The 22564-nt window shown below is 51.8% G+C and overlaps 1 protein-coding gene across 1 annotated transcript; it reads right to left on the bottom strand.

The window, feature by feature from the left end:
• Positions 1 to 3776: 3776 nt before the first annotated feature.
• LOC119877860 lies at positions 3777 to 20275 on the bottom strand. Its single transcript, XM_038583955.1, has 4 exons — positions 20174 to 20275; positions 19549 to 19743; positions 15044 to 15185; positions 3777 to 4237 (listed from the first exon to the last, which is right to left on the bottom strand). The coding sequence occupies exons 1-4, from the start codon at positions 20273 to 20275 to the stop codon at positions 3777 to 3779; spliced, it is 900 nt and encodes a 299-aa protein (XP_038439883.1).
• Positions 20276 to 22564: the final 2289 nt, after the last annotated feature.

The following is a 22564-nucleotide window of genomic DNA, read 5'->3' as shown; positions in this document are numbered from 1 at the left end:
TTGGGAGGAGTGGCTGTGATGGTCCCAGGAAAGCCGGGCCTCCTCACAATGAGGAAGGAGAAGCACAAATTGGTGGCCAGGAAGAGTAACAAGGTAGAGCTCAGAAAACTCAGATATTGAGCCTGGATGTCCAGAATCATGCTAAGGAATACAGGAAGAGACAAAAAGGGAGACATGGGTTTTGTACTTGACGTGATTGCAAGGCACTCACTGCTGGGATGTCGAGATGGACCCCCCCGCCTGGTGGAAGGAAGCCAAAGTTGGGAGGTTTAAATTGCTTCCGGGGAAGGGAGAGTTGGTGCCTTGGACAGGTGCTCTCAGGATACGGCCCATGCCAGTCTCACCTGGGAGGGATGACAGTGCAGATTACTAGGTCCACCCCCAGAGTTTCTGAGTCCACAGAGCTATTACAGGGCCCTGGAACTGGTGTTTCCTGCCCCAGTGACCTTGTTGCCACTGGTCAGAGCAGCACACTCTGAGAATCACGCCTCAGACAGTAAATCCCAAGGGCAGGGAGAAAGCATGATCACACGTGCAGTGGTCCCCAAGCTGAGCTCCCATAAGAACCCCGGTGGAGCTCACAAATACACAAACCAGGAATAGCCGCCTCCCCACCCAGGAGACAAAAGGCTCAGCTTTGCCCCCTGAGACTCTGGTTCAGTTGGCCTGGTCCCAACTGGTGTCATTGGTATTTTCCCAGCACCCCATGTGGTACTAACTTACATCCAAGGTTGAGACACGCTGTTTAAGGGGCTGAGAAGAAAAAATTAATGTACTTAAAATTTAAAAACAGGGGTAATTAGGGAGCCCAGGACAAATCTAATTCTCTTATTTCTCAAGAAAAAGACAAGAAAACCATTAGGTCATAGATTCCCCTGGTTGGAAGGTCGGCAACTAAGATGTTGCTCACTGTCGTGGGGTCTTCAAGAGATGAACAGTAGCTGATGAGCCAAGAGCACGCGTGCCCATCTCACGGCCCCAGAAGGACATTGTTCGCGTCCTGTGAAAATTGTGCAGGAGGGTCGTCCTGTGTGGCAGCTGGGAAGGATTTGGCATTGAGGGAGATGCAATGATTTTTCTGAAGAAACACATGGATTTAACATTGAATTGAACTGAATTCAATGAACATTGAATTGAATTGAATTTGCCATCAGAAATATGTATTTCTTTTTTTTAAGATTGTATTTTTATTTATTCGTGAGAGACACACAGAGAGAGGCAGAGACAGGAAGAGAGAGAAGCAGGCTCCCTCCTGGGAGCCTGATGCGGGACTCCATCCCAGGACCCCGGGATTACGACCTGAGCTGCTGAACCACCCAGGTGTCCCGAAATATGTATTTCTTGTATCCTGGGAACTCTTGTGCTACACACAGAATTGTCATTGTTCGAGATGGAGACATGTTTGTGGGGGATTTAGATTCCCACTTGCTCCCTGCGGAATGACAACCAGCGGCTGCCTGAGCAGATGGAGGCTTGTCAAGGTGGCGTGGCTGAGAAGGCACAGGTGGCACTGGCCCTCGCCCGCCCCCCCGCCCCCCGCCTGCCCGGGTCTCACACGTCTGCTCTCCCACCCTGGCAAGAACATTCTTCTTCTTCCCATCCTCACAGATGCCCAGGAAGCTCTCACTTCCCCACATGCACTTATATTGAACCCAAGGAGACCAAGGTCAAGGCAAAGGATCAACAAACCTGTCAAGTTTTGTCCACGCTGACCTTTCTCCAGCCACTTCAACCTCTGAGTAAAATGGGCTCAGATGAAGAAAAACATATTTTGGGGAATCTAGAAGATTGTGGGTACCCAGTGCACTTGCAGTACCTAGCAATTCTGCTGAGTGGAACTGGCCACAGGCAAGCCATCCATTTTTGTAAAAACAAGACTCCTTAAGTTCATTCAGGAACTCATTTATATCCTTTCCCACTGACCCACGGTTGCCTCCACTGCACAAGGTTCCCAGCTCCCCTACTCCCCTGGTGTAGGGGACGGGGATGTAGTAAAAGGGAGCATTCCTTAGGGCTCCCGCCTTGGAGGTGGACCCTGGGACACCTGCCACGCTCAGAGTTGGGGGTGTGCACCAGCCTGATGAGTTTTGAGTTAGAATAAGGATCAGTCTGAGGAAAGCCAAGTGGGCAAGGCAGGCTGCGGCTCCCCCAGACCTAGGAAGGGCTGGTGGGCCCGGCTCAGTTCCCAGCCGGACCCTCTGCTGGGGACTCTTTGGGTCCCAGCAGACTAAAGCGTCAGTGACTTTATCAAAATTAGAGCATCAGCATTGGCTACTCAGCTGCAGCAAATACACAACACTCATGCAGGCTATTGAAGGGAATGGGGGACCACGTGGGATGAAAGGGGGTGACAGGAAATCTCTGTGCTTCCTGCATAACTTCTCCGAGAGCCTCAGACTGCGCTGAAACACAATCCAGTCATTAAAAAACAAGTCAAAGGAAATCATCCATTCTGAGCAAATATTACATAAAATTCAACCATTCATCTATTTACTCATCTACCTACGTCTTCAAACATGCTGACCTTCACTCAAGTCTCTTCCTAATTTGGAACATTTGTTCACTCCCTTAAAACTCAATCATCTAATCCTTGATGTCTGTAATTTTGCTTTTTACCATCCATCCAATGCTTCCCACAGGGACAAAGCTTTAGTGGAGGGGCTAAACCAGCCAAACCCAGGCTACACAGCATAGTGTACACACATACACACACACACACACACAGGTGCACACACGGGCGCACTCTGCACATACATCCACGCACACCCACATGCATATACATACGTAATACCATTGACCATATCAAAGCCAATTAAGTGGGAAATTTCAAAGTACGATACCAAGTGGAGTTCTCAGAGATGCACTACAAAGTCATATTGTAAGTGGTGTGGGTGATGAGTCAAAGAACCAAACACCCAACAGAGCGCAGAAAGGCATATGGTTGAGCCTATTTTCAGTGTATTCAATCCATGAGGAGGGATTTCAAGACGCTACTGAAACACGTCATGGAAAGGAATGTTTCTTAGAGATGAAACACAATGGAGATGTGATTTAAATGTCCAGAGGATTCCATATTCCCACTTGGTTGTAAAGTCTCTGTGGGCCCTGTTCTTTTTCCCAGGACAGACTGTCAGCATGTCACTGTGTTGTAACCAGTGCATGGAGAGGCTGACATCTCTGCAGCCTCCCTTACACAGTGAGTCCGCGTAGACACTAACCCCTCAGAGTCATCCTGCAGCCTCCCAGGTGACCTGCAGACTCAGGCCCAGGACCGGAGCGTGTGCTCCCCAGCCGAAAAGGCATGGACAGGAGGTTTGGAGGAGCAGATTCTGTGAGTTGACTCTATCGTGGATGGCAGACAGGAATACCCAGAACACCAGTTGGAGGAATAAACAGGAATCCTAAATAATAGAAACCACAGCAGGGCTGGAAAGGGCTGAAAAGTGAAGTGGGAAGCCAGCTATGAAAGGAAGCCAGAGGGAGAGTGCGGGAGGCCCGGGTCATCTTCTGTGTTGCGATCACAGCCATGTGGCTGGCCACTCTGATGACCTCTGTCGTAGGCTGTCCTTGGCACCGCCCAGTCCATGGATCCAAAGATCCGGGGCCACCATGAAAGGAAACTCTGGGAAACGAACTAGGGGTGGTAGAAGGGGAGGAGGGCGGGGGGTGGGAGTGAATGGGTGACGGGCACTGGGTGTTATTCTGTATGTTAGTAAATTGAACACCAATAAAAAATAAATTAAAAAAAAAAAAAAAAGGCTGGCTCAGGCAATAGGCTAGGGAGACGGAAAGGGCAGGGCATGGGCCAGAGGGAGGGAGCCTGTGCAGGGCAGCCCGACCCAGGGCCTGCCGCGTCTTCCGTGAAAGTCGCCCCTGGACAGCTCACGCCGTAGCCCACATGACAATCCATTTGCCAACAAACTTTCCTGAAAGTGTGATCTCTGCGGGCTAAGATGGTATAAACCCAGAGGAAATTTTTTTTTCTTCACTTTTTCTCCGAAGGCATGTGTCTCCCAGGAGAGCAGCCTGCTTGCCCTGGGAGGTGCCCACCTTCTAGTGCAGATCCTCCATGTGCAAGCCGGTGCAAGTGTGCATTCCCTTTGTTCCCTGGGAGCGTGCTGTCTCCATGTCCTCTCAGGCCCGTGGAGCAGCTTCTCTGCTTTCCTCTCTCTTCTCTGGCTGTGGGGCAGCTCGGCTTCCAGGCTGCTGCTCTTCCTGGCCGGCGCAGCCTTTTCAGCTACAGCAGAGTTTGGGGACAAGGGGAGAGAAGGTGGACAAGGGGAGGTGGTGGGCTGTTCCCTGCCTGGGGCCCCTCCTTGCTTGGGGTCTGCTGTGCCAGGGGCTCGCTCTTGACAAAACCATACACCCTCCACCTTAGAGCAAGGGCCCCAGGGAAACAAATAATGCCACCAGGGAGAAATAAGAGACCAGAGTCATCATCAAGCAAAAAGGGACACTCTCGGACTCAGTGAAGGTAGGGGAGACACCATCACAGCCCCTTACTTCACGCACTGAGAGGCGGAGTCTCGGGAGAGGTCAGTTTTCAGCTCCTAGTCTCCAGGGCAAAGGTGACCAGCTCTGTACCATCATACAGCCTCCTGAAGGAACCCTTCTTTCCCTGAGGCTGCTCACCACTGCCCCACACTGCCCCCCCGCCCACCACCCCCTCCACCAACATGCAGGGGCAATGTTGTCTTCTTCCTGGAGCTCCTCAAAATTCAGCCAGATTTGGGGCACCCAGGTGGGTCAGCAGTTGAGCTTCTGCCCTTGGCTCAGGTTGTGATCCCGGGGTCCTGGGATCGAGTCCCTCATCAGCCTCCCCAGAGGGAGCCTGCTTCTCCCTCTGCCTGTGTCTCTGCCTCTCTCTGTGTCCTCTGAATAAATAAATATTTTTTAAAAAAATTCAGCCAGATTCTCCATGAGGAAGCTCATCAATCTCCACGAATTATTCATGGCCTCATGCCTTTTACCCAGAACAACTGGCTGGAATGTGTTTGGGGTCCCTGACTACTCTGACTGAGCCCCAGTCACGTCCTGCCCGGCTGGCCAGTTTCTGAAATGGTGCACTGAGGGGGCGTCCCGAGGCATCCGTCCTGGGCGCCCCCCTCGGGGCTTCCCACACCCCTCCCCTCTTTCTCCGTCTTCCCCAGGCCTCGAGTGGGCCACCCCCTCCCTCCTGACTCCCGTGCCAGCCCGTGTTCCCCTAGCAGGTTGAAGCCTCTGGCTTGTCTGCCGCAGGGAAACCCGGCTAGCTGGATTAGATCATGCCACTCGGAGAAGGATTGATGCCTTCCATCAAGAACCTGTCAGCCATCCCAGGAACATGTTCGTAAAGTAAAACTTGTCTGCTGGTCATGTGATTAAAACACCAAAATGGTTTGTTGTTGTTGTTTTATTGCAAGTTGAGCAATCCCACAAGGCGTCTAGACCACAATGCAGTGAGTGCACATGACAAAAGCAGAGGGGACTCAGAGCCACTTGCAAGGGCGGCCCAGGGACAGAACTCAGCATTTCTATCACTCACAGCGCTGTGACTGCTTGCAGCCTCTGAAATCACAGGGACACACTTTCCACACCACCCCCCAGGCATGAGCCTCCATCAGGAAGGGCAGCGACAAAAATGGGTGTCGAGCCACAAAGAAATGTGCGAACCTGAGACACCAGAGTGTGGACGGCTGGGATGGAGACAGTTGCATTAAAGGCTGAAGACACATATTTAGTTTAACAACTAATGGTTAAGGAACTACTTGACATTGAAAAGCCCGAGAGGGATTGTTTCCTAAGGGTGGTTAGGATGCTGCGCTCAGAAAGCTGAGATCCAGAGACATAGAGGGGCTGGATCATTGCCAGGAAAAAGTTAGGTTTGCCCATGGTGACCAAATCACTCCTGTCAAAACCATTCTTCCTGAGCCACGGTGGTCTGAGAGCATCGGGAACGATCGTGCTCCTGCAGCCAAGCCTGCAAAGCCAGGGGTCTGTTGGAGCACAGCGCCTGAGGAGACACCTGCTCCCATGGGCGGATGTGGCCAGGATGCAGATGCTGAGCCCAGGGTGGACCCCCCAGGCGGTGGCCGTCCCTTCACAGCACTGGCTCTCAGCATCCCCATCTACGAAGCAGGAATCTTCATCTAACTTCTCCACCTCAGTGACGGGAAGGATTAAACAAGTAAATAAACTCACTGGTGCACAGCAGATGCCATAGGATGACCAGCCTGCTGACACCCAGAAATTCATCATCAAAACGGGGCATTTGTCTGCCTGGCTTTCTCGGGAGCTGTGCGGTGGGCTACGAGGGTCTCTGGTTGACCAGCTTGTCCTTCACCTGCATGGAGCACCCACGCAGGGAGCAGAGAAGACACAGCCACGTGAAATCCCCTACCCCAGCCACCTCGGCTGCCCCAGGCCCCATGGGTGAAGACCCACCTTGCTTTGGGTGTTCCCACCAATGACTCTGCTTCAGCACATCACATTCAATGGAGTATCTCCCCAAATACATGCAAATGCTCAAAGTGGAAAGCCAGAGTATCTTTAATCAGAAGCCTTAATGAGGGGCAGCCTGAGTGGCTCAGTAGTTTAGCGCCGCCTTCAGCTCAGGGTGTGATCTCAGGGTCCTGGGATTGAGTCCCATGTCGGGCTCCCTGCAGGGAGCCTGCTTCTCCCTCTACCTGTGTCTCTGCCTTTCTCTGTATGTCTCTCATGAATAAATAAAATCTTTAAAAAAAAAAAAAAAAAGAGGAAGCCTTAACAAAGCGAAATTTCAGACACAAAAGCCCTCCAGTGCCTAAAGGCCTCGAGGTTGCTGGTGGCAGAGTCTGTGAACAAGGCAGAGATGTTGAAGCGCTAGCAAGGGCCTGGGCCCTGCTTCTCTGCCCAGGTCACAAAGGTACACTCTACCTCAGGGGTCCCCAAACAGGGCTGCCCCGGGCAGTGGAGAGACCCCATGCAACCCACCTGTTATGTGGCAGTGTAATTGGAAAGTGGGCTTCAGACAAAATGCTTCGGTATTTTCACCTTACAAGCCCTTGTTGGGTTAGAAAATTAGGTTCACAAGCCAGAGGGCCAGTGGCATCCCCCCTGCAGGTGTGCTGTGCACTTGGGGTGCTAGGCCTGCATAGGCAGGATCATCGAGAGCCTCTATGTGAGAACTCGCCCACCAGGATGAGTCAGTTTGTCCCAAGGCCTTAGCCACACTCCGCTCAGGGTTCCATGGCCCTCTGTGAGCTCGAGGGCTACTCAGATCAAACATTAATCTTTTCACTGCAGGGAAAGTGAATGGGCAACATGATACACGGCCTGGAGACCCAAGCAAGACAAATTCTGAGGGGCCACGCTGAGGTGTTTTGTGTGAACCCCGGTTACTCAGTGATGAGGGCAGTCACTGGAACACTTAGAAATACCTCTGGGGTCAGAAATCAGTTCTGTGAAGAGTGAGCTATTAACCGGGGTGCAGAGGCCGTCTGGCCAACACAGGCCTCTGGGTGACACCATGCTCTTTAACACGCTGTCTATTGCTAGCTCATCAGACAGAGGGACTCTCTTATGCCCTCACTGCCCCTTCCGTGTGCCCACACGCTCGATGGAAGACTTTGTATGAGAAACTACAGCGTGTGGATGGAATCAGATACTCAAGTCTGCAGGCTGCGCACACACATGCCAGGGCTTTGCACCCTACGCCTCGGAGCAAAGCCCTGTCACATCCCAATGCCAAAGAAGAACCAGCCATTCCACCAGCTGTCTGAGTACAGCATCGAATGGAAAGAACCACGTCGATTAATAAAACTGGAGTGATTCACACGTGCGTACCAACATAAACGAATGCTCACCCCTGCTGTCTCAACTGGGAACCCAAGCTCAGAAGTCAAATGTTAATTCCTTCTTGCATCCATTTCAGAATATCAGTGTTCCCTTTGCTTCCTAGAATATCTCCTTTTTCCTCACTCTCACCCCTTCGTAGGTAACTGCACGTCATTCTGGAGCTGAGTTAGCCTTTCAACCTGGCAGTGGCCTCTGGAAGAGCTTTCCCCTGTCCCTGGAAGATGTAGTTTTTGATTAAACAAGATCCGTGTGTCTGTGTCCCCCATGAAAGGGAGGTCCAGGCAGGTGGGAGGAGGGCAAGAGTGGGCTTGCAGGGTTTCAGAGGCTCCTCAGATGCTCACACCGGATGCGGGTGCCCGAGATGGTCACTGCAGCCCTGGCCACTGTGTCTGCTCCCAGCCACCAGAAAGGAGAGCGGAATGTAGCCCTCCTGCAAGGACACCCCTGGGAGGGGCATGCCACTTGTTGCGAAGTCCTAGAACTGTGCTCCTCACCCCACCAAGCCTCAGAGAAACTGGGAGATGCAGTCTTTATTTGGGCCGTATGCCAGAATGAGAATAAAATTGGGGGGTTCTCTTACTGAGGAAAGAGAGAGACCCGCCACCGGGAGGTAAATGCCGGGCTCAGTCCTATCCATGCTTCCTCTCACACGAGAAGATTGTTCATGTGATCAGAGGAGACATTTACCAAGCAATACAAGTCCCCACTGTGTTTTGGGGTTACATGGGGCCTGGACAGTTACTTCCTAATTTTCTGATGCCTGAACTGTCCTGAGGATGGTGCTAGAATCTGCCCTCCCACCATTAAGGCTTCATCCAAGAGCATTTTCAAAGTCAAACCAAGACTTTCATCCTAACAGGTGTTGCTATCCCACACCTTTGTCTCGGAGTGAACTAACCTGTCCAGATATCAGCTGGGAATCCTATTTTGGGAATAGGCTTCTCAACCAACCCACAAGGAACCCCAGAACCCAAATCCCACGCCGTCGCCCCCCAGGCTTTCCTCCTCCCCAGAGAGCCCCAGAAGCTAGTAGACTGCACGAACCACTGCATTATCCAGTGAGCAGCATGGCCCACCATCCTGCAGGCCGCCTGTGTTGGAGCCCGAAGACTCCTTCCCTGCAGCTACTGCCCCAGCCTGGCACCACCACCAAGGAGGCATGTCAAGGACTTTGCATCTTATAAATTACGTTTTTTTCATAAAACTCTAAAAATAAGTAGAATTACTGCACCACCCTCTCTTTGCAGGCAAGGAAATCAAGACTCGAAGAGGCTGAGTGACCTGGGGTGGCGAGCTGGGGCGCCACCAGGCAAGGTGAGGTCCGACCAAGCCCAAGCCACTCTGGGGAAGCCCAGGTCAGGCGGGCCAGGCCTCACTCCGAGCTGTTGAAACTCCGTTAAACAAAAATGCATGTTTGCAAGAGGCAGCAGCAAGACACAGCAGCCTCAGCTCTGCCAAATTCCCTGGAAGCAGAGTCAAGCCGTTTATCGTGGCTTCAAACCAAATTCAGCTGCTACTTTTCTTTTCACTGGTATTGTTTCAAAGCCAGCGGTGGATTTGTTCCGAGGATTTTTATACGCCTAGCTTCTTGTCGGCTTTCTCCCCAGAGGTGGACTTTTACATGCCGAGTTCCAGCATGCACATGCTTCTTTTATTATTAAAGGTATTACCCGGTACCTGTTGACTTCCTGCCGTGGCCCCGGGGACTCTGGTCAGGGAGCTGTCCCTGAATCAGCGTGCCCCTCACTGCTGTGCATTCATCATGTCTGGGTCAAAACCACCCTAGCCTGCTGCTTTCTAAAAGAGCAACTGAGCCCTCAGCTGAGGACTGCTGGCAGATGGCACCCGGACATGTGGGGTGCATCCTTCCACCCACTGCCATCCTGATTCCCCGGCCACCTTTTCTTCTTTTCCCGATTACTGTAAGGACCCACCCATACTCCAGGGAAATGGTGACTTTAGGATCCACAGTAGGTCTAGAAGATCCTCATGGCCTTGGTAGGAGAGCCTGGCAAGCCTGAGAAGGGGAGCCCTTTAAGCAACTAGAAATGTTTGGGAGTGAAAGCATCCCCTTTGCACAGAATTTGATATTCTATAGTTCATTAGGCTCAGTGATGGCTGGCCTTGGACATTTCCTGTGAACTGGTAGGATTAGAAGATCACGTGACATTGGAGTTGGAGGATTTCATCTTGGAGATATTAGATGCTGGGTCCGTGGTAGGTGTAAGTAGGCAAAATTAGGCATGCAGGAAGGAACAGCAGGAGAACAAATTTAACGTGAGACATTATATGCGAGCACCCACCTTGATCCCAAAGGAAAACAAACCAATGGTGACAATGGCAACAGAGCAGAGTGTGGAGGCGTGAGAACAAAGCTGACATCACCTGCATGGGCACCGGACGTACTGTAGGCTTTCAGCCAATGAACAAGGTACATGGATGGATGTTGTGAATCAGAATCCATGGTAGTTTCTCTCTCTGTCTCTCTCTCACACACACACACACACACACACACACACACACACACACACGATTCCTACTTCCAAAGAAAGTACCTCCACCACATATCTTTGACTTACCTGTGGGTAAATTTGAGTTTAAAAGTTCACACTAGGGACGGCTGAGTGGCTCAGTGGTTGAGCATCCGCCTTAGACTCAGGTTGTGATCCCAGGGTCATGGGATCAAGTCCCGCATCAGGCTCCCCAGAGGGAGCCTGCTTCTCCCTCTACCTGTGTCTCTGTGTCTCTCATAAATAAATTAAATAAATAAAATCTTTTAAAAAATAAAATAAAAGACAACACTAAATCTTCTTTCCTATTAGAACCTCTTTTGTAAAACTGCTTGCTACTCTCCTTAAAACAAAGTAGATGTAGAAGCAAGTGGTTTTATGTTTCAGGCTCTTGGCGATGAATGTCCCCTCCTAGCTGAGAAGACATGAAAGAAGAGAGTAGATCCAATAAATGTGAAGTAATAGTTTCAGAGGAGCAGAGATAAAGACAAGAAGCAATCCTTGAAGATGAAATAATAACTCTGAATTTTCCAGATTTTAAAAACCTGTTCAAATATCTTAATCCCAAACAGGATTAAAGAAAGACAATTCACATAAGTGCATATTGTAGTAAAATTAAGGATTATTGAATACAAAGAGAAGATCTTTAAAGGAATCATAAGAAAACAGATTATAGCAGAATGACCAGACTGACAATTAGCTTGACAGGTTCTCAGCCACAATAAAGAAAGCCAGAAGCCACTGCAACACCAGCTTTGATGGGTGAGAAAACACCCTAGAATCCTATCTCCAGGGGGACCATGTTCTGAGTTTTTATGATAAAATAAAAAGCATAGTCACACAAACAAAAACAGGGAATGCACTATTGCTGAATTGTCACTAAGAGAAATCATGTACTCTGGGAAATAGAAATGTTATCTCAGAAGGAAAACTTGAAATGGAAGAAAAAATGATGAGGAAAGAGTTGCCATTCATATCTTAACTGTTTGAATCAATAACAATCTTCTGTAATGTGTGGATTGAAACATCAAGATGATGTAAATCTCAGACAAAAACAGCAGATACGTGGAAACTGTTTAAAGAATCTGACATAAAAAAAAAAAAAAAAAAAAGAGGGCAGCCCGGGTGGTTCAGCGGTTTAGCGTCGCCTTCAGTCCAGTGTGTGTTCCTGGAGACCTGGGATCGAGTCCCATGTCAGGCTCCTTGCATGGAGCCTGCTTCTCCCTCTGGCTGTGTCTCTGCCTCTCTCTCTCAATCTATGTCTCTCATGAATAAATAAATAAAATATAAAAAAAAAAAAGAATCTGAAATCCTAGTGCTCAGGATGATAGGTCAGAAATGTATTAACTTTAGACTTCATTAAAATAAATATTCCTGTTATCTCTAGGGTAAGGAGTTGTAGACCACAAACAAAATTCCAAACTACTAAACTTTCCACAAAAAAGGGACAAAGAGAAAATCATTTTCAATAAATCCATAAGAAGACATGAAGAGAAAATTAATTTCTTAAAATTTCTAAAAAGTTTAAGTATTGACTTTATGTAAATGAAACTAATAGAGAAAACAAACTAGGATATGATTAGGGATATACATTTAAGTGGGAACATGACTGAACTATTACAGCAACAAAAACAAATAAAGATTAAGAAACTTTCAACACCCTGGAACAACAACCCTTTGGAAACAGTAAAACGTTCCCTTATGGTGTAACTAAAAAATTCCCCTTGTAATATCTATCCAAGAAAAATTAAAGCATATATATATACGAAAACTTACAGAAGCTTTGTGTTTAATAGTCAAAAACTGGAATCAACCCAATAATAAGGGAATCAATCAATAAATTAGAGTATATCCACTCAACAGAATACTATTCAACAATAAAAATGCATTAAGGAGGGTATGCGATGTGATGAGCACTGGGTGTTATATGCAACTGATAAATTGTTGAACACTACATCTGAGACTAATGATGTACTGTATGTTGGCTAACTGAATTTAAATAAAAATAAAAAAGAATGATGCATTCTATATAGAAAAAAAGTGCATGGACTATTGACACATGAAGCAACATCAGTGAATCTCAAAATACTATGCAGAGTAAAGAAGCCAATGGTTGGTTGTCTGGGATGAGTGGTGGGTGAGGGGTGGTGGGAAGGGAAATAGGAAGAGAGTAAACAGACATGATGAGCCTTTGGGGCCAACATAGATGCTCATTGTCTTGATTGTGGTAATGGTTCCATGGATGTGTACATAAAGTCAAAACTTACCAAATTATACCCTTCAAGATGTAATTTTATTGGATATCAATTATACCTAAATAAAGCTATTTTAAAAATTGGAATTAAGGGTGTCTTGGTGGCTCAGTCCATTAAATGTCTGACTATTGATTTCAGCTCAGGTTATGATCTCAGGGTCATGAGATCAAGTCCCGCCTCGGGCTCTGAGCTCAGTGGGGAGTCTGCTTGGGATTCTCTCTTCTTCTGCTTCTGCCCCAACCCACCCTCAAAATTAACAAATCTTAAGTAAACAAATAAATACATAAAATTGGAATGAGAAACCATAATACCCTAGTGGAAATGAGCACGTCCAGCACCCAGGTCTTGTTCCCAATACCATTCTTCCCTAGAAGAACCCAGCATTTCTTAGAAAAATAACCGAATATATCAGAATATAAGTGAATACTCAGAAAAAAAAAAAAAAAAAAACGAAGGGGTCACGACACCAGAGCTGACTTGAAAGTACTCACAATGGCTAAGGTGGAACAATTTGAGCAACATAATAAGTAATACTATGATATTACAACCCAAAGTATATAATAAATATCCATGAGTCCATACTGAAACAAAGAAATTATTGAATGAATTAGTCAATGGGAAATAAAAGAAAACCTCCCAAGCAGAAGAATTCAAAGTAGCATCTGTAGACATTCCCTCATCAAGAAGGCCTTGCTCAGCTTCTCACTTGGGGGCCATGCCTGGTGGGTCTCCCATGGGTGGGGAACGCTTGCTAATGTATCACCAAACAGGACAGTATAGAAAGGGGGAAAGGTCACATATGGTGGAGATACCAGGCAAACACAACCTTGGCCAGGTGATCAATATCAATATCATCACTGTAAGGTCATGTGGACAGTAGGGACCCTCTATATCATGTGATCATAAGGGTGCTGTACACCATACTCTTCCTTCCAAACCCCATAATACCAGTCTGATCATGAGAAAAACATCAAACAAATCCAGATCGATTGATAATCCATAAAACTACTCATCAGTATTTTGCAAAACTACCAAGGTTATCAAAAACAAGGAAAGTCTGAGAAAATGTCACAGCCCAAAGGAGCCTAAGGAGACAAGGTGATTAAATGTAATATGACATCCTAGACGGGGTCCCGAAACAAAAAAGGACGTTAGGTAAAACTATGGGACATGGAGACTGGTTAAAAATAATGCATCCCTGTTGCCTTATCACTTGTGACAAATGTAGAATGTAAGTTATGTACTAACAATACAGGAATCTGGATTCAGGGTATAAAGGAATTCTTTGTACTATCTTTGCAAGTGTTCTATAACTCTAGAACTAATCTGAAGTACAAAGTTTGTTTCTTTAAACAAATTCTGTCAGAGGCACCTAGGTGGCTCAGGGGTTGAGCATCTGCCTTCGGGTCAGGGCATGCTCTGCGGGATTGAGTCCCCAGCTGGGCTCCCCAGAGGGAGCCTGCTTCTCCCTCTGCCTGTGTCTCTGCCTCTCTCTGTATGTCTCTCATGAATAAATAAATAACACTTTTAAAAATAAATAAATAAAATAAAATCTGGAATGAGGCAAGGTTATTTGCTATCATTTTTATGATTCACAATTTTTATATGCAGTAACCATTGTTATGAGACTTGAAAAAATCTGAGAAATATGTCACAAATAATAGAAAGTTCTATAACAAACAATTATTGTTTATAAATACTAAGTTGGTCTACTGATATACACACACAAATCATGGTGGCTGATGAAAACAACAAATGAACAAGAATCTTGTATTTCTGTATTTCAGAAGTAACTATTAGAAATGTTATGAAAGACAATATTTGTTAAGAGGCACAGAATTTCAATGCAGCACCTTTTTGAACAAAACTATAAAACCTTCCCAAAGGACACAGAGATGTGAATAAACAGGGGGCCTGTCCACACTCTTCTGGGGGGTGAGTCGGCTGTGTGGAAGGTGACCCTGGGGAAGAGCAGGGACACAGTGACAGCAAACCCCACGCAGGGAGACACAGACACTGGCCACCTATATGGTTAACTCATCATAGAAAAAGCTAAAAGCCACTTGTCAACTGGGGAGAAAATGTGTACTGTAGTGTGACAGAAAGAATTTATCCTGTTTTTAATAATATTGAGAATTCTTAGAAATTAGAAAAATTAAAAAAAAAAACAGTCTAAATAATTGAACTTGCAATACTTGGAGGTCTAAATGGTCTGCCTCCCATCTTTTCCTCGGCAGGCACCCCATCTTCCCCGGGGCTGTGCTCCTTTTGATTCTCCCGACACAGGTCCCAGGGCTGGGTCCATCCCCACCCTGTCTGCCCTCCCGGCCACGTGGCCCAGTGGCCCCCGACCCACGTCCTCCAGCCAGCTCAGGGCGCGGGGGACTGTGTAGGTTCAGATGAGGCTTCCCTCCAGTCCTGTCCTCTGCCCCGCCCTGGCCTCACCTGCAGCCCCGGCCTCACCTGTAGCCCCGGCCCGGTGGCCTACGCTCCCAGGGCACCTTGGCCTGTAGGTCAGCACTGCAAACCAGCCCTGCTCCGCCTGCCCCAGCTCTTCAGTTTCCGAGTGGGTGGCACCTTTGCTTCCTTCCCTGTGCGCAGGTGCCTGTTGAGTGGAAATTCTGAAGTCAGGGATGAGTCTATAAAGCAGCAAGTGTCTTAGATGTGGCAACAGAGACTTACCTAAGCTGGACAATGTGGTCAAAGGTTAACTTATACCAGAGAGAACTCAGGACTTGAAAACCTTAAATACCTCGCTAGATATGTTACATTGATCGAGTTTACTAAACCAAATAAGTACATACTTTTTTTGTTTCTCTTGTGTTACGACAATAAAGTACCAACCATTCCTTATATGGCCAAGTGGTTGATTCAAGAAAAGAAAACCCTCTGTCTTATATGAAGGCCACAGAAGGTCTGTTGACTTATATAAGATCAACATCTGAGGGGAGCCCGGGTGGCTCAGTCGGGTAAGTGTCCGCCTTCAGCGCAGGTCATGGTCCGGGGGTCCTGGGAGCGCGCCCTGGGTCGGGTTTCCTGTTAGGTGTGGAGTCTGCTTCACTCTAACCCCTCACAGTACCTCATATAAATAAATAAAATCTTTAAATAAATAAAATATGGGATCCCTGGGTGGCTCAGCAGTTGAGCGGCGGCCTTTGGCCCAGGGCGTGACCCTGGAGTCCCGGGATCGAGTCCCACGTCGGGCTCCCTGCGAGGAGCCTGCTTCTCCCTCTGCCTGTGTCTCTGCCTCTCTCTCTCTCTCTGTGTGTGTGTGTCTCTATGAATAAGTCAATCAAATCTTCAAAAACAAACAAATAAATAAATAAATAAATAAATAAATAAATAAATAAACATAAAATAAAGTCAAATCAACCTGTAGGGATATTCGCCGAACACTCTAGTCCCCCAAGCTCCGCCTCCGGCTCGCTGGGCCTCAGCACTCCGCCTCGGCTATGAAAGTCCTGCCGCTCCATACATTGAAACTCCTCCTCCCCCGGGGTCTGTGGTGCACAGAAGCGTCCTCCCCGCGACCGCGGACACCGAGCCCGGCAGTGCACGTGCGGCCCGTCCGCGGACACCAGGGGGCCGGCAGCGCCGTCACAGGAGGGCGACGGCGAGCGGGGGCGCTGGGGCCCGACGGGCTCCGGCTTGGCGCCACCCGCACGGGGCTCCTCGGGGCGTGAGGACACGGACCCCGTCGGGACCGTCAGCTCGCAGCCGCCCAGGCATCTCCGTCCCGTCGTCTCCCGCTTTCCGGGGCCCGGAGGTGCGCCCTGGCGTCGGGCGTCGCTGAGGACTGTGGCCGGGACGAGGCTCCCGCGGGCGGGCGGCCGGGCGGGCGCGTTCACGGCCGGGCTCTGCGGGGACGCGGCGGCGGCCAGAAGCCAGCACGGGGGCTCGGCCACGGCGGAGGCGGAGGCGGAGGCGGAGGCGGCAGGTCCCGCGCGCAACCCCGGCCGTCCGGACGCAGCAGGGCCGCTCGGGCTGCTCGGGCTCGCCTCGCCGTGGAGGCGCCGGCGGCTGCGCACCTGCCCTGTGAGGGCGGCCACGTGGGGCCGGGGCCGGGGCCGGGGCCGGGGCGAGACGCCCCAGGAGAGGCTGTGGCGGGCGGCGGGCGGCGGGCGGCGGACAGGCCTCCCCGAGCGGCAAGGGGACCGCGCTCGGGCCGCGGCTGCCGGCAGGACGCTCCGGACCCTTTCCCGGGAGGTCAGCGCCGAGCGACGGTCACTAGGAAGAGGGGAGCCCCGGGCGCAGGGGCAGCCGGGCCGCCCGGGGGAGGATCGGCGGGAGCTGGGAGGCGCGGTGCGGGGAGCGTCCGACGGGGAGCTCGCGCCCACCTGAGGGGAGCTCGCGTCAGGCGTCCTCCTGAGGGGGAGCACATGGCCACGTGAGGGGGAGCACATGGCCACGTGAGGGGAGCTCGCGGCCACGTGAGGGGGAGCACGCGTCAAGCGTCCTCATGAGGGGGAGCACATGGCCACGTGAGAGGGAGCATATGGCAACCTAAGGGGGAGCGCATGGCCACGTGAGGGGGAGCACATGGCCACCTGAGGGGGAGCACATGGCAACCTGAGGGGGAGCGCATGGCCACGTGAGGGGAGCTCGTGGCCACGTGAGGGGGAGCACGCGTCAAGCGTCCTCATGAGGGGGAACACATAGCCACGTGAGGGGGAGCACATGACCACCTGAGAGGGAGCATATGGCAACCTAAGGGGGAGCGCATGGCCACGTGAGGGGGAGCACATGGCCACCTGAGGGGGAGCACATGGCCATCTGAGGGGGAGCGCATGGCCATGTGAGGGGAGCTCGTGGCCACGTGAAGGGGAGCACGTGTCAAGCGTCCTCATGAGGGGGAGCACATGGCCACCTGAGGGGGAGCACATGGCCACCTGAGGGGGAGCACATGGCCATCTGAGGGGGAGCGCATGGCCATGTGAGGGGAGCTCGTGGCCACGTGAAGGGGAGCACGTGTCAAGCGTCCTCATGAGGGGGAGCACATGGCCACCTGAGGGGGAGCGCATGGCCATGTGAGGGGAGCTCGCGGCCACGTGAGGGGGAGCACGCGTCAAGCGTCCTCATGAGGGGGAGCACATGGCCTCCTGAGGGGGAGCACATGGTCACCTGAGGGGAGCTCGCGGCCACGTGAGGAGGAGCTCGCACCCACCTGAGGGGAGCTCGCGCTCACCTGAGGGGAGCACGGGTCAGGCGTCCTCCTGAGGGGGAGCACATGGCCACCTGAGGGGGAGCGCATGGCCATGTGAGGGGAGCTCGCGGCCACGTGAGGGGGAGCACGCGTCAAGCGTCCTCATGAGGGGGAGCACATGGCCTCCTGAGGGGGAGCACATGGTCACCTGAGGGGAGCTCGCGGCCACGTGAGGAGGAGCTCGCACCCACCTGAGGGGAGCTCGCGCTCACCTGAGGGGAGCACGGGTCAGGCGTCCTCCTGAGGGGGAGCACATGGCCACCTGAGGGGGAGCGCATGGCCATGTGAGGGGAGCTCGTGGCCACGTGAGGGGGAGCATGCATGCGTCAAGCGTCCTCCTGAGGGGGAGCACATGGCCACCTGAAGGGGAGCACATGGCCACGTGAGGGGAGCTCGTGGCCACGTGAGGGGGAGCACGCGTCAAGCGTCCTCATGAGGGGGAGCACATGGCCACGTGAGGGGGAGCACATGACCACCTGAGAGGGAGCATATGGCAACCTAAGGGGGAGCGCATGGCCACGTGAGGGGGAGCACATGGCCACCTGAGGGGGAGCGCGTGGCCACGTGAGGGGGAGCACGCGTCAAGCGTCTTCATGAGGGGGAACACATAGCCACGTGAGGGGGAGCACATGGCCACCTGAGGGGGAGCTCGCGGCCACGTGAGGGGAGCTCGTGGCCACGTGAGGGGGAGCACGCGTCAAGCGTCCTCCTGAGGGGGAGCACATGGCCACCTGAGGTGGAGCACATGGCCATCTGAGGGGGAGCGCATGGCCATGTGAGGGGAGCTCGTGGCCACGTGAGGGGGAGCACGTGTCAAGCGTCCTCATGAGGGGGAGCACATGGCCTCCTGAGGGGGAGCACATGGCAACCTGAGGGAGAGCACATGGCCACCTGAGGGGAGCTCGCGGCCACGTGAGGGGGAGCTCGCACCCACCTGAGGGGAGCTCGCGCTCACCTGAGGGGAGCACGGGTCAGGCGTCCTCCTGAGGGGGAGCACATGGCCACCTGAGTGGGAGCACATGGCCATGTGAGGGGAGCTCGCGGCCACGTGAGGGGGAGCACGCGGCCTCCTGAGGGGGAGCACATGGTCACCTGAGGGGAGCTCGCGGCCACGTGAGGAGGAGCTCGCACCCACCTGAGGGGAGCTCGCGCTCACCTGAGGGGAGCACGGGTCAGGCGTTCTCCTGAGGGGGAGTACATGGCCACCTGAGGGGGAGCGCATGGCCATGTGAGGGGAGCTCGTGGCCACGTGAGGGGGAGCATGCATGCGTCAAGCGTCCTCCTGAGGGGGAGCACATGGCCACGTGAGGGGGAGCACATGGCCACCTGAAGGGGAGCACATGGCCACGTGAGGGGAGCTCGTGGCCACGTGAGGGGGAGCATGCACGCGTCAAGCGTCCTCATGAGGGGGAGCACATGGCCACGTGAGGGGGAGCACATGGCCACGTGAGGGGAGCTCGTGGCCACGTGAGGGGGAGCACGCGTCAAGCGTCCTCATGAGGGGGAGCATATGGCAACCTGAGGGGGAGCGCATGGCCACGTGAGGGGAGCTCGCGGCCACGTGAGGGGGAGCACGCGTCAAGCGTCCTCATGAGGGGGAGCACATGGCCACGTGAGGGGGAGCACATGGCCACGTGAGGGGGAGCACATGGCAACCTGAGGGGGAGCACATGGCCACGTGAGGGGATCTCGCGGCCACGTGAGGGGGAGCACATGGCCGCCTGAGGGGGAGCGCATGGCCACGTGAGGGGGAGCGCGTGCCCACCTGAAGGGGGAGCACCTGCCCGTGTGAGAGGGGTACGGGCTGCCTGAGCCGGGGAGCATAGGCCCATCTGACCCTGGGAGGCTGACAGAGGAGCTGAGAGCTGATGACAGCTGGCGCCGTCGCTGGCCCGAGGAGCGTGCCCTGAGCGTCCTCTGTGCAGAGCCTCTTCCATGAAGCAGGGAAGCTCGCGGTGCCCTCCGGTCAAGGGGGACGACCGGCGCAGCCGACGCGGGGCCGCACGGGAACGTCCCACCTGCCCTCCTCAGCCCCGCGCTCTGGACGGCTCCCCGGACAGCTTCGCCGGACTTCCTCCTGAAGTCTTGTGCCCCAGGAGGAAGGTTGAAAGCTACGTCCCTAGATTCTGCCCCAGTCGGAGCAGAGACAACCAGTCTCCAAAACCAGCTTGTGGTCAACGCCCCGTGTTCAAGCTGCCTCGCTTGCGAGCGTTCATGAGGGTCTTGTGTTTGTGACGCTTTGAAGCTGTTAAACGGAGACGAACCGTTCGATGACCGCCGCCCTCCACATTCCCCGCCGAGTGGAGGAGGCATCCGCAAATCTGATTTGAAAGATTGGTTTGAAGTGAAGCTGTGGCGAGCCTCCCAGGCCCCGCGGCGTTCGGGCCGACTCCCTGCATGTGTCTCCCGAAGTCACGGAGCCGCGTGAGCACGGCCACCCAGCGCAGCCATTCCTGGGACTCCGAGGAGGAGCTCCTTTCACTCTCGCCCATCCCGTAACTGAACGTGCGTCTTACGTGCCATCTTTTTAACCAGATGATTCTCCCGGGCTATTAACTGTCATTGGGTTAATGTTGAGTTTTCTAGGTAGTGCTAAAAACCAGGATGTGGCAATAAATAGCAGCTGCAGCTGCCGACTGTGGTTTTGACCCCATGGGATCTGCGCGTCTACCTTTCTCCATAAAATTTTTCCTAGTAGCTATTACATTTTTACTCTTCTATTTAGAGATTGCATTATTCCTCCCACTTCCTTGAGCGTCACAAACCAGCAAACCGATAATATTAGTTATAGCACTTCTACTAATTTCCCTACTAGCCGCAAGCCTAGCTTACGAATGAACCGGAAAAGGTCTAGAATGAACCGAATATGATAATTACTTTAAACCAAAACAAATGATTTTGACTCTTTAAATTATGATTAAACTCATAATTATCATATGTCCAAAGTATACACCAACATCTTCCTGGCATTTATTCTCTCCCTAATAGGCACACTCATCTACTGATCCCATCTAATATCGTCCTTACTGCGCTTAGAAGGCATGATGCTATCCCTGTTCATAATGATATCAGTTACTACCCTAAATAGCAGTTATCTTTTGGCTCTTCCCAATCTCTCTCACTACTGCATTCTGTGAGGGTTTTTTTTTTTTTTTTACTTTATTTTTTTAAGGTTTTATTTATTTATTTGAGAGAAAAAGAGCACAAGCAACAGGGAAGGAGAAGGAGAAGCAGACTTCCCGCTGAGCAGGGAGCCCAATGTGGGGCTCGATCCCAGGACCCCGGAATCAGGACCTGAGCCAAAGGCAGATGTTTAACCAGCTGAGCCATCCAGGTGGCCCGTGAGGGTTTTTTTGTGTTGTTTGGGAGTTTCAGTACAACAGACTATTGCTAATAGTGCATTTAGAGGTCAGATGGTGAGTCTTGCAGTCAAAGCATGCACGTTCTGTTCAATTTTGGTTACTGGTTCCCCTCATCTCTGGTGCCCTCTCTTCTCTCTGCCACTTTCCAAGTAAAATGCCTATTGTGCTCTCTTTCGATGAACAGATGCCCATTGACTACTTACTATAAGCAATTGACACTAGTAGATGTTGCAAAATTGTAAGCTTGGGACAAGGAAGCATCCCTCTGTTAGGAGGTCATTCGCTGAGCTGGATGAGCTAACAAATAAGAACATATGGCAGATGAAAATGCCAAGAGAAAAGGCGATTTCTGAGTCAGGCCTTTCTATTTTCTATATTTCCGGTGCTTTGACATTATTACGGCCTTGTCAATCTTGAAGAGACTGCCCCTTACAGGGGTGGCCAATTCCTGACAGACTGAAAGATGCCTGGAAGTGTGCCTGTCGTGTGAGCACCAACCAGTCCAGAGCCTAAGCCTGACCACTCTCTTTATCAGGGTGCTTATGACCTGGACACTATTTCCCCAAACTAGTCACCCCCATGACTAGATAACTCAGAACAGCTCCTACACCCCAGAGCCCTCCAAAATTAGTCTCATTAGCCAATTCTAAACCTGCCTATGCAGCAGAGTCTGTTTCCTCCTGGGGAAGCCACAGTAGAGGGTATCGTCCATGTTTACCCCTCCACCCCCTCTCCCTCTGCCTCCTGGCGACCCAGAAGGGTGCGCCTCCCCATGTGGCCCCCCGTCATGTGGTGTATCCCTCCTCTTGGGACCCTTAAGTAACCAACTGCATTTACCATGACAGTCATTGCCCCATCTGTTGGCCTCAGCTTACCTGAGTAATAACAAGAAAATTTGTAGTTTGAAACAGGAGAGACAAGACAATACATGGAGTGATCCAGTCAGCGAGCAGGGCTGAGCACTGAACGACTCTATAGGATGTTGGAAGCCCTTCAAAGGTAGGGAGGAAAGTGTACCGTGTGCAAAGAAACAGCACCAGCATAGAAGCCGAAGTAAGAAATTGTACTTGATCTGCAAGACGTTCAATGGACTGGAGTGACATTAATACAGCTTCCTGTGGGTCTGTGGGACAGCAGTGCACATTCATGGCATAGGGCGGGTTGCAGGAGACAACAGAGGGGTATACTCTGAAATCAGGGAGGTGGGAAGGTACCAGCCCTGCGGCACAAGGAGGCAGGAAGGTACCAGCCCTGGGGCAGAGGGAGGCAGGAAGGTACCAGCCCCGGGGCAGAGGGAGGCGGGAAGGTACCAGCCCCGGGGCAGAGGGAGGCGGGAAGGTACCAGCCCCGGGGCAGAGGCGGGGCAGAGGGAGGCGGGAAGGTACCAGCCCCGGGGCAGAGGGAGGCGGGAAGGTACCA

This window comes from Canis lupus, chromosome 34, assembly GCF_011100685.1.
Source record: "Canis lupus familiaris isolate Mischka breed German Shepherd chromosome 34, alternate assembly UU_Cfam_GSD_1.0, whole genome shotgun sequence".
Classification (NCBI taxonomy): Eukaryota; Metazoa; Chordata; class Mammalia; order Carnivora; family Canidae; genus Canis; species Canis lupus.
This window is presented reverse-complemented; position numbering and strand designations above follow the sequence as displayed.